We start from the raw sequence: 12718 nt of genomic DNA, 5'->3' as shown, positions 1-12718 counted from the left end.
TAACAGAAGATTAGAGTCATAAATCCGGATACTTTTATTTTTGACTGAAGTACATTTGTTGGCAAATCTATATATTACTTTGATAATATTTTATCTTTGGTTTCTCTACTTTATTGCAAGCACATGATTTATGTACTTGGTCCACCATTGGAATTCAGTGGTCCAAAATAAACCGAATAAACTCCAATTAAGATAATAACTTTGGCTCTTTTCCCCTATTTAAGAGATGGAAACACAGCGAACACATTTCAGATGCACGCACAGCTGGTGGCAAATTGTGTTTCTCTGCACATTTCTGAAATATTGTAGATGCATTGTACATATTTTTGACTACTGTCCAAGCTTTATTTGCTTTTGGTGCCAAAAATGACTTTGAGAGCAGGTGATGTGTGACCAGATGGTACATGACCAGTCTGCATACACAGAAGGAATGTTTTGCCTCTGGAAACTTAAAGCATCAGTGGAAGCAGCCATGTACCCAACCTGGACTAGCAGGAAATGGTACCAGAGGGGCAAATCGTTTTTTGGGGAAAAAATGATTCCAAAGAGTTCTGACCTGGAGGGCATAGAAGAAGACGTGGTTCATTTCTCAGGCCGAATGAGCTACAGCATCTGGGCACCTTTGGTGCCACCATTAGAGTTTGCCCTCACCAGAACCCAACTGTACAGCTGTTCTCCATAGCCTGCAGCCTAATCGTAATGAGCACAATTACCTGCTGCAGAAGCTCTCCTGTACCACAAGACATATGGGCCAATAATGGTCATTATAACCAGCATTTTATATTTGCATTTAGACGCCTTGAGTTCATTTCAATTTGCATCTCATCCAACGTGAATGAAAGGTATTTCTTATTTTTCCACCTTTTTCCCCCCTGCTTATGAAAAGGACAGTGTTTTATTCAAGGGACTCTAATACCAGATAATATATTCACTGATCTGAGTTGAGTGAACCATTTTTCTGAGATAAAGTTTGTTGGCCACTGGAGAAACAACTCTGATTCTTGTGGTAACAAGTTGCCCACAATGCACAGGGGTGTGCTGACTGGGGTTGCCCCTGCTGGCTGACAAATACTCCCCATCTTCTGAAAGCTCATTCCTGGTTGATCCAGGTACTGACAGCACCATTTATCAACCTCTCAGCATCCCCCTGGGCCTGTCAAGGTGTGTATTCTATGTATCAAACCTGTTCCAAAAAATAATAATAAAAAAATCTTTAGAATCTACAGCAATGCCAAAGACCACCAGATAAAGAATCAATTTGATATTTTGGTATGCAGAGTGCTTTAAACAATTTGTAAAGAAGGACAAACTTGTATTTTTTTGTTACATTTTTACAGTTTGCAATTTGCATTAACTGAATGGAATATTTATGTTGTTACAACTTTCTACATTCTATTTATCTAAATGAATGTCCTCTATAATAATAATTCATATCTCCAACAAACCAGAGGGTGAACAGAGCGCCAGTCCTACAGAATCTTCCAGTACATGCAGGTCTGAGTGTAACTTTCTTGGCTTCTTTCTTGTATTAAATTCTTCACCCCTCTTGAACCCACTGTTTTCACCCCTTGTTGTTCTTTCATTGTGCTATTATTTTACTAGTGAGATTAATTGCATGAGTGTCCATTATTACCCAAGATTAATCACATTGTTATGTGCAACATTCAGAAATAAATAAAAAATTCTCTCTTACTTTTTAACTTTCTTGTCATTGTAGCAATGAGACATTTTTCTGTCTGCCATTTGTTTTCTGTTCTGGTTCACGTAATGCTGTCCATCCCAAGGCAGTACTGATCAACATACCACCCCTCCTGTGATTCAAGGCGTATATGTATTTGTATTGGGAGCCATACTTTCAAATAAACAAACAAATAAATATAGAAAATAACACGCTAACTTTGCAGTATATTTTACATTTGCCAATTTATATATTTTACATTTGTCAGTATTGTGTCAGTGGCATAGATTCAAACCTTAAGGAATTCATATTTGTTTTACAGTGCTTTCTTGTATGAAAATGTGTAGAAGGCAATGAATGTTGTTTAAGGGTTAATTGAGGTCAAAGTCATCGTTCTTGTCCAATGCTTTCTTATTGGGCATTCGCCAACAATGTGAATACCGGCTGTTGACATGATACACAGGGTACTTCTCTGACAATCTGGAAGTGCTATGCACAAAAAAACTTGGCTGGTGTCAAATACATGTTGCTCTTTTGACGGCGGAAAAAAAATGGCTTTATGACAGTGCAAAGCAGAAAGGTTTTGCCATAAACAAACAGCACAAGATTTATGGTGCACTGCTATAATGACTTACATGATAAAGTTTTTTATGAACTGAAAACGTGCAAGCACATCTGTTCCATCAAGTTCTAATGGTTAACTGTAATTGATTATTTACATGTAAAAAGATCCACAGCCTGGCCAGAGGTAGAAGAATACCATCCACCACCGAATGCCCCTGCTGTACACATTGCAGAACTTATGTGTATTACATGGGTATTGTGCAACCACATATCGTTTTATAATGTACAAGCCGGAACTTCACAGCAAAGTGTTGTTCAAAAATGCTCCTTCGATTGTTGAAATACAGCCAAAAAGTTGTCAGTTCCTTATTAGCTAGGTCCTCAATACAACTGACTGTCAATATAGCGAGTAGAGTAACATCAACCACAAATTTCTCCTAAGATCTTTCTCATTCACTCTGCTGTCTTGGAATTTCACAGAGAAAAAAAAAAAAAAAACAATAAAACGATTGCACAGATTTTTGTGGCCATGAGGGATGGTACTCTGTGCATCTGGAAATGTCTTTCTATTAAAGAGAATTCTTTCCCACTGAGACCTAGGGTGTAAAAAAATTGATTTCTTCTCTTGGAAGTGATTTAGAGACACAGTGTGTCAAACTCCCACTGGAAGTGGGGGTTCAATTCCAAAACTGTCGCTTCACTGAGCTTCAGTGGCTCTCGATGATGCTTCCAACTTTAAAAGTGAGAAGCACGCTGACAAAAATTCCACACTCAAATTGAGATATTAGCCACTAAAATGTTGCTTTGCATTGGAAAACGACACACCATTTCTTGCCAATTAAAATGTTTAAGGCCTGACCATTGACCATTAGAGATTAACTACTGCTGTGTTGATCCAGGCACACAGTCAGGCAATTTGGAATCCCAATATCAACAGTTGTATTACCAGGAAATATACCTCTAATATGAAGTAATCTGCTTTAAAAAGCAGAATCCAATCATTACAGTGCATGTCTGAAAGGAAGATGGATTTAACAGGAATTCATATCCATGTACATGCTTCATCAGAAAGCAGACAGCTGCCTTTGTCCATTTGAAAAGATTGGAATCTTCTATCGGAATAAAATTAAACACATTTCTGCACTGTTGCCTGTATTCCACATCCTGAATTGGTTGGCCTAAGTGTGTTTGAAGGCATAACAATACAAAATGAACCGTCTAATGAAGAGCTGTATGGATGTTATCTTCATAAGAGCGTCCGGCGTATGATATAAAAGCAGAGGAAACCGTCAGCCATTTAAACTAAACATAAACATTGTCTATTGTGCGGCTGACACTTAACAGTAGCTGAATTTAGCACACGGCTATTTCAGCAAATGCAATTACCCCATTAACATATTCCATACAGAGCCGCTCCAAGGCTCCGCCACCTCTACCCTATCTACACAAGCCATACAAACGGGATCATAATTGCTCAGAGCTGTGTGTGTTCAGTGAATAATGTGCTTGAACACAAGACATTGTCGCTCACGTTGAAGGGTAATTTACCAGCCGAAAGGGAGGACGTCTATTTCAAGGTAATAAAAGTCAAAGTGTACGAGTGTATGTCGGGAGGAGCTGTCTTCTCCCTCAATTGAAACCTACAAAAGACGGGAGAGACTGTGAAGAAAAAAAATGTAAATTATGAGGGCGAAGTTTAACAAAAATTCAAACAGTCCAATTACGTCTTCAAAGGGTGTTTATTTCTTTTATAAACCGCACCAGGAGCACTGGAAACCCAACACCCGGTTTCATGAGGTATTTCTAAGGCACTGTTGCCAAGGATACGAGTCCAAGTAAAGTCTTAACACAGACGAATATTTGGCCCATGAGAATCATCACTTTTTCGCCTGGTGATTTCTCATTGAACTCACAAAGAGCGAGAAGTCATACATAAATCATTGTACGGAGGAATTTCGCACCCCTAATAAATGTCATTATTCATTATCGCATCAATCATATATGTGATGAATCTGTAATCTTCCCTGTTGAGGAACAGGTTGAGGACACAAAGATAGGCAGGGATGAATGTGTAATAGCATTACCCTAAAGGGTAGTTTTCCCTCTACAGGCTTGAGAAAGAACAGATGCGGAGCTTCTGAGAACTGTATTTAAAAAAAAAAAACTATATTAGCGAGTGACTGAAACTGGCGCTCATTTTGTCCTTTCCTGCCCTATCACAGGAACGATTTCCTCCCTTTTTTTGCCCAGATGGAGGCAACGAGACGGCATTGCTGTGGTTTGGAAATGGCACCGCTGTCAAAACCCGTAGGCCACAGCCACGTGAAGGCTGCTAAATATTGACATTTTCATGTGGAAGGCGATGCACAGGGCCACAGCGACATGGTTAAGCAGTGACTAAGAATAGAGGCTTTATTACTCTGCCCTGTGCTGAGAGTCCGTGGGGGATTTTTTTTGTTGCACTACACAAGGCCGTTTTGTTCACCAATCAGAATTCCTGAAAAAAAAAAAGGCTGATGATCTGTCTGCATTCTTGGTTTGATGGCAGATATGGTTCTTGCACTTCAGATTCCACTGATGGCACCATGAAGAACTGTTAATATGCGCAAAGAAAGCACACAAAAACAGAGCAGGAAGGGAGACATTGCATCCAGATGCCAGTTGGGTTGCATTTCATTGAATGAAAATGTCCTCCTTTAGAGCAGGTTGGGAGGAACTCAACTCTTATTTAAATGTGCTAAACAGTAAATTACTTATCAGGACGTTTCTGCAATTTTGTGTCTTTTGGGCAAATGCACCAGAGATCTGGCTACACTGCTTGCGGTACGTGATTTTAATGTATTGATGGGAGCAGGTTTAAACTGTTTAGAATGAGACAGCTATTATCATAAAGGAATCCTGCCATTTTAAACAAGCCAACCACCTTCTGATCACCACAATCCACACCGAATCACACTGGACTTGCAAATTGTGCCATCATGGTCAAGACATGTTGCCGCGTATGGACTCTTGTATTTTGATTCACATTTCCATAGATGTTTTTGGGGGGCCGTGTGCACATGTTTTGTTTGAGCACGTTGTGACACCGGGTGGCTCCTCCTCTCCAAGATAACAACAACATCATTTATATCTTTCTTTGCCCAAAACCACTTACAGTATTCCTCAATGAGACAAATATAGAAGGATACCTATAAATAGCTTAGTCCTTGGTTGTACCTTTTGATTTCTGCAAACCTGCAAAGTCATTAGGGAACATGCCTCGGGCATAATGCATTTCACACATATGCAGTGTATATAAACATGCACACTCTTTATATATATATATACACACAAACACACACACACACGCACACACACAGGGGTGGTTGTAGCCTAGTAGGTAACACACTCGTCTATGAACCAGAAGACCCAGGTTCAAATTCCACTTAGTACCATTGTGTCCCTGAGCAAGACACTTAACCCTAAGTTGCTCCAGGGGTGACTGTCCCTGTAACTACTGATTGTAATTCACTCTGGATAAGGACGCACACATACTGTACTGAAACTAACACTCTCTCATATACTGTTATTTAAACGTACACACATACTGACCTCAGGCATCCAGTGGCGTTGCGCAGCACCTGTGAGGTGTGTAGCTGGAGTTTACGGTCCTCCTGGTGTGGTGAGGAGTCCCAGGCCGAGTGTGGGATGATCACGGTGTTTGTGAGCACTGCCAGGGCATCCTGGATGATGGGCATCTTCAAAGCGTCACATGAGGACAGGTTCCACAGGACACCTACACAACAGGGCAACATGAGGAACACGAGCACCACAAATGGCTGCAGGTGCAAACAGAATTGGCTGTGTTGATTTCAGCAGTACAGCATCCTTTTGGGAGGAAAGGGATGCTTCAGTAGGCTACACACACAGTCCAGGAAAAGTGATTTTAAATCTTACCCCTCTTGTGCATAATCACTGGTTGTGCAGTGAAGGATCAAACATTTCACACCTTAAATCCTATTTTTTATCTTATTATGTTTATATGTTTTTATATTTTATTATCTTATTATGTATAGCCTAATGTTAATCAGTATTACTTAACCAGCATGGATGGTTCTAAAGGAATCTTGTTTCAGATGACATAACATTAGCAGATATGTGTTCTTGTGTAAAAAGTTAAATAAATAAATAAATAAACTTCAAGACCAAACTTAAATAATGAATTATTCATCTATGCATATTCATCAGAGAGGCATGACCTTAACCAAATAATGCATTTGGTTTGACATTTCCACTCATGACCGAGAAATAAGTGATGCTTTAGTTTTTCCCCACCTCAGTGTTTCTCTAAAGAGCATTTTTGCATTCTTTGGCATCAACTTTGTCCCCTGCCAGTAGTGGCCTATTGGTTAAGGAAGCAGCCACGTAATCAGAAAGATCTGCCAAGGTGCCACTGAGCAAAGCACTGAGCATAGTAAAGCACCGCCTGTCATGGCCGTCCACTGCTCACTGGGGGATGGGTTAAAAGCAGAGGACACAATTCGTTGTGTGCACCATGTGCTGTGCTGTGTATCACAATGGCAATCACTTCACTTTCACTTTAAACTGGTGTAGATACAACCAAAAAGCAAGCATTATATTGAACAGGGAGTTTTTCGGACTAATGTTGTGTGATGTGTGTGACTGCATCTTTGTGAAAATGTGTGTATATCCTAAGTGGGTGGATTCTATGTTGACTTTTCTTTTTTTAATTCAGTATTTCATGGACAGACGGCATACTCCTGAGCCTTCAGTCACATGCCAGTCCTGTTTTCTATGATTGGTGTAGCACCAGTCAGATGGCTGAGCAGATGTCTTTCCTCAGAATGGTGAGGGAGCTGCTGCATCTTATTTGCAGACAGTGTTTGACAGCCATGCATGCGGCTCATCAGCATTCCCAACATGCTAATTGGTGAGAGCTTCCACAGTGAAAGCATGCACAGAACCAAACCAAAAAAAAAAGAAATATAAATAAAAAGATCTCAGTTCTGAGAGCTGGGCTGTCACAAATGCAGCGGGGGGGATTGGTTGGCATTTCAACAGCAGCAAATGCATTTTTAGCTCGCTGTACACGGTAATGTTCTCCTGAGTGTGGCAAATATCCAAAATAATTACGAGGCAAAGACACAACATGCCTCTAGATTTTAGACACAGTTGCTTCACTTTACGGTAGACAAGTTTTACCTCCACACTCACTCATTTACCAATCACCACAGGAAAATATCAAAAGCTGCTAATTATACTGACCCCAGTCAATAGCTCACCTGAGAGCCACCACAGACTGGAGAGCTTATTTGCCCAGACAGACTCTTCTGAAGGTAATGAATCTCATTTCCTTCCCTCATTAAGAAAAAATATATATTGACTGACTCAGGAAGAAGTTTCTTCCAAACCTGAAGGATGTTAAGATTATTAAAAGAACACTAACTACAAGCTTGGTACATACTTGGTGTGAGTTTAGGCACACTGTTTGGAAGTTGTGGTAAGGTGTAGTACACGCAATACTTCTTTCTGAATGATTTAATTTAATGTCTCCAAAATCTTCCATAGTTGTTTAGTTGGATTTAAATGTAATGACTGAAGGGTTTTTTATACTCAACACAGAAATGTTTCCTCATAGAACAGCAAGTTTCTAGTGTTCTGATGGCCAGTGCAGTTATGGCTCACAAAATCCTTTAATTTCAATAGAAGCCTGGTCTTGTTTGTTTGAAAGGATTGCCAATGGACATTACCAAATTCACAAGATTTGCCTCTCTCTGTATATATATATATATATAAAGCCTCTAACATGATCGGCATTCAAACCAGTTTATGATGCTGACGAAACTTATGGTTTACCAATATTTTAAGAGCAGGGTGACACAGTGTGTGTGTGTCTTCCCATTTAATATTTTTAATTAAAATTTCTTTGTCAATATTCTGTACATTGGTGTTACATTGCTCAAATAAGTAGCTGAAAAATCCAATGCAGAAACATGAAATATGTAAAATGCTATGAAAACATAATTTATGTTTTTGCAATTCATAAAAAAGGGTATATATATCAAAAACCATAACTTGCTCCAGGCTGAGTTAGTAAATGAGAAACTTAATGAAGTTAATCACTGTGAATCCTGTCTTGAAGACACATAATGTGATCGCGCTTTAATGGGATTTTGACATGACGATGCTGAGGAATATTAAATGAAAAAGGCATTAATGGCTTATTTCTCTACCTCCTGCTATAGCAGAACAAATCGTCCTACAATTAAAGGTGCTGATTAATGTGGCAGCTATCACAAGCATGTTCTCGTGTCGATTCCTGATAGAAAATACTGCCAGTCGGTGCACTGAATCACATTCAGTGCTTAACTAATTTCCAAGAGAGATGAGGATGCGCTATTTCATAGAGAACACCCATAAGACCCATTACTGTCAGCCACAGGCAGGGCCACATAACAGATGCACATAGTGACAGTCAGAAGTCTTGATTGTCAAACCCTCAGTTCTCCCATATGGTTCCAATGTAAAGCCTCTAACATGATCGGCATTCAAACCAGTTTATGATGCTGGCGAAACTTGTGGTTTACCAATATTGCTGTTTCAATGACTGATGCTAATATTTTAAGAGCAGGGTGACACAGTATTTTGCATATTATGTGTGTGTTATAGCTTGTTTTCCCTGGTACAATGAAAAAAAATTGTAACAATAATAATTAAAAAATAAAAACAAATATGGGTTAGAAAATGTCCACAAATAAATAGTGTAAAGTTTTTAGTACACTAAGAAGAGACTGAAAAGCTATGGAGCAATTTCCATTAATTTGTCCTCAATCGCAGATGTCAACGCATATCTCACGGACTGATATGTGTTGTTTGAGCATGGACTGGTGCTTGCTGGTGGATGTGACACAAATCTTCATCTACACACACACCATAGGAAAGAAAATTCTCAGACTTATGATAGCGGCTAAGGAAGCGTCCCCATCATCAGAAGGTTGCTGGTTCAAATCCTGATCCGCCAAGGCACATCTGAGGTGGCACTGAGCAAAGTACCGTGCCCACACACTGCTCCCCAAGTGCATGTCATAGCTGCCCCATAGGATGATGGGTTAAAATCAGATGATACATTTACTTGTGTGCACTGTGTGCTGTGTTTCACAATGACAATCACTTCACTTTCAGACCACATCCCAACACAGTAAACACACAGCCTGAAAGACAGACATTCTTCCTGCCCCAGCTGGATTAAGGCATGACTCATGAAAGAGCAGTGAGGGCAGTGGAGTGGCTTCAGAAATAACGAAGATGACCTTGGTGACTTGTTACTCTTGAGTTTTCTCATCAACTGCTGACCTTAAATTCGAAGAATCTGAGAGGCAATTTCTTCCTGATTACGATTGCTGTTAAAACTTGCTCCTTCTGATGAACCACTTGCCCACTTCAAAAAAAGAATTAAATATTTTGCTTTTACTTTCACAAAATACACTTAACTCACAATACACAGTACTGTGCTTTCAAAAAATGAAATGTTAATACTTTATTTGAATCAATTAACAAAATGCAGCGACTGAACAGAAGAGAAACCTAAATCAATTGCAAACTATCTGTCACCGTGTGTGAGTGTGAATTCTGAATAACTGGGAAGGAGAGCCTACTTAACAATAGAAAAGCTCTTAGCTCCTCCCTAATAGACAAGAAAAGAAATATTCCCAGATTCCTGTTCAATACTGTAGCCAAACTAACCAGGAATAAAACATACATGGATACTATCACTCAATATAAACATTGTTGTAATGGTTTTCTGGACCGCTTTAATGCTAAAAATGTTATGAATAAGATTCAGAACATAACTAACAGCTCCATCAATATTACTATGGAAAATAATATTTTTATACCAGAGCCAATTAAAAGGTTTCAGCCTCCTTTAAATCATCATCAAATCAATGGATCTGCTTCCTACAAGTTTCCTTAAACAAGTAGCACCCGATGTAATAAAAAGACTATCCTTAAAATAATTAATTTGTTGCTTAGCACCAGCCATGTACCAAGTTTGTTCAAGGTATCAGACCCCTGATTAAAAAACCCTACCTTGATCACAGCCAGCTTTCGAACTATGAACCGATATCCAATCTCCCATTTATATCTAAAATTTTAGAAAAGGTTGTAGCCCAGCAGCTGTGTACCTACACAGCAACAATATTCATAAAGTATATCAGTCAGGATTAAGACCTCATCATAGTACTGAGACAGCACTGGTTAAAGTGGTTAACATTCACTATACACTTGTTATTCCCCTTGACAGGTTTGAGAATGTTGTTGGGATATTAAGGGAATAGCCCTCTCCTGGTTCAGGTCATATTTGTCTGATCGGTATCATTTTGTGGACATCAATGGTGATTTGTCCTCATATAGTAAAGTGGACTTTGTTGTTCCACACGGTTCTGTCTTAGGTCCGCTGCTATTTTCCTTATACATGTTACCTGTAGGGCACGTTATTTCACTGCTATGCCGACGACAAACATTTTTTATGTATCAGCAATGCCAGATGAGAGGCAGCAGCTGAGCAGAACAGAGAATTGTCTGAAGGACATTAGACATTGGATGCTCACCAAATTGAATAAAACCGAAGCTCTAGTACTTGGGCCTCATGCAGCCAGATGTTAGCTGTCTGACTATATTCTAACTCTGGAAAGCCTTTCTATCACACTAAGTACAGACATAAAGGATCTAGGTGTCCTTTACTTTATCATATGCCTACCTGATGGTATTGCATAAGTATATGTCTGAATTTCTCCAAACCTGCAAAGAACCTCCACTATGCTTCACTGTTACCTGCAGACACTCCAGGTTTTCGGTGAACAGACTGCCTTCTGCTACAGGCATTTATGTAAATGTTTTTGGTCCAGACCACCTGTTGCCATTTTTCTGCACTCCAGTCCCTATGTTTCCATGTATAGTTAGGTCGCTTGGACTTGTTTCCATGTCTGAGGTATGGATTTTTTGCTGCAGCTCTTCCATGAAAACCCCTTCTGGCCAGACATTTTCAGACAGTAGACGTGTGTAACTGGGCCCCATTGTTTTCAGCCAGTTCTGATCTGAAGGCACTTCTGGAAATCTTCAGATTTCGAGGAGAATTTAGCTAGATGTGTTTTTCCCTCGACCAACCCACGGATCGTCTACATGTTTCAGAACAGTCTTGCAATGACCTGTGTCATGAAAACATCTTCCACAACCTTACCAGTAAAGTTTGGGTTTGCCTGTTAACCATTCCTCCTATTCAGCTGCATCTGTTTCAGTAAGCATAATACACTATGTGAAATCGACGGCCATAACCACCTGTTTGGTTTTCCTTTTGTTTGCTTATTTAGCATTTTGCAAATTGTTAAAAATATTTGAAAGCATTCTTAATTTACACAAGTTTTCACACCACACAGTACTGTATGTGTAGTACTGACACATTGATTTTACATAATGGTGTGTATGATATAAAATAATGTATGATTTAAATAAAGATATACAAAGGCTGACATAGCTGGTGTTTTGCACATTGCACATTATTTTTAACCTGGACAGAGGAGATTCCCCACATCAGTTCAACTCAAAAGACATGAAATTGTTTGTAACAGCATAAAACAGGCAAAATAAAGTGCTCTTTTAATGTGGAACTTCTTTAAGCAGATCCATAGCCACTGATTCTGTGTACCTGAGTGATTGCTCTTGAGTGAGCAACGTCTTGATTGTCGCCCTGAATGAGGCATGTAATCACAGATTATTTCAACCCAGCAAGGACGTACATTCCAGGACACAGAACATGGAACACCCTGAACGTAAGTACTAAGATGGATCTTATTTTGTTTCATTTCATAATTGGACCCATGGAGGTAAACCATTTGATTGCAAGTGGATCAGATGAAAGGTATTTTTCACAAGCTGACTGCCAGGTGTGGTAAATCTAATGTAATATTCACAAAGTAAATGACAGTAATAAACTGATTTGTCTTAAGGTGTATATGTTTCATTCAAACAAGGTTAATACCATGAATAAAACACTAACACCTAACTAAACATTCTATTAGTCTTCACTGTGACCCACTATTAAGAAATAGGAAATACGTTTTTTTGGGGGGTAGGGAGATAGAGATGTTAAGATGTCCCGATCAGAATTGTGCTATCACTGATGTTGCTGAAATTTAGACAATAGTTATTTATTTTGCTATGTATATAATATGAATATTTAATTCATTCAGTCTTATTTTGGTGTCCCCTTTATTTTTGTATATCGCAGTAATGCCATTGATAATGTTAACAAAAAAACAATTCTGGACAATTTTGGCTTATAAGGCCACTCATACACAACTGGCCAAAACACTTTAATGTATTTGTTTAGCTCCTCCCTCTCCACCTGTCAGGATCAGAGGTCCAAACTATAATCATGCAACGATCAAAGGTTACACTCCTGTCAGAACAGCACTCATT

The 12718-nt window shown here is 39.2% G+C and overlaps 1 protein-coding gene across 5 annotated transcripts in view; it reads right to left on the bottom strand.

Moving 5' to 3' along the window:
- ctnnd2a (catenin (cadherin-associated protein), delta 2a) overlaps positions 1–12718 on the bottom strand; it is a 243488-nt gene that overhangs the window by 53500 nt on the left and 177270 nt on the right. For all 5 annotated transcript variants that reach the window (XM_028963713.1, XM_028963707.1, XM_028963722.1 and 2 more), the window contains one exon: positions 5834–6017. In XM_028963713.1, the coding sequence (XP_028819546.1) occupies positions 5834–6017 (184 nt within the window). The remainder of the gene's footprint in view (positions 1–5833; positions 6018–12718) is intronic.

This window comes from Denticeps clupeoides, chromosome 2 (genome assembly GCF_900700375.1).
Source record: "Denticeps clupeoides chromosome 2, fDenClu1.1, whole genome shotgun sequence".
Taxonomy (NCBI): Eukaryota; Metazoa; Chordata; class Actinopteri; order Clupeiformes; family Denticipitidae; genus Denticeps; species Denticeps clupeoides.
The sequence above is the reverse complement of the archived record's forward strand: the minus strand, read 5'-3'. Positions and strand labels throughout refer to the sequence as shown.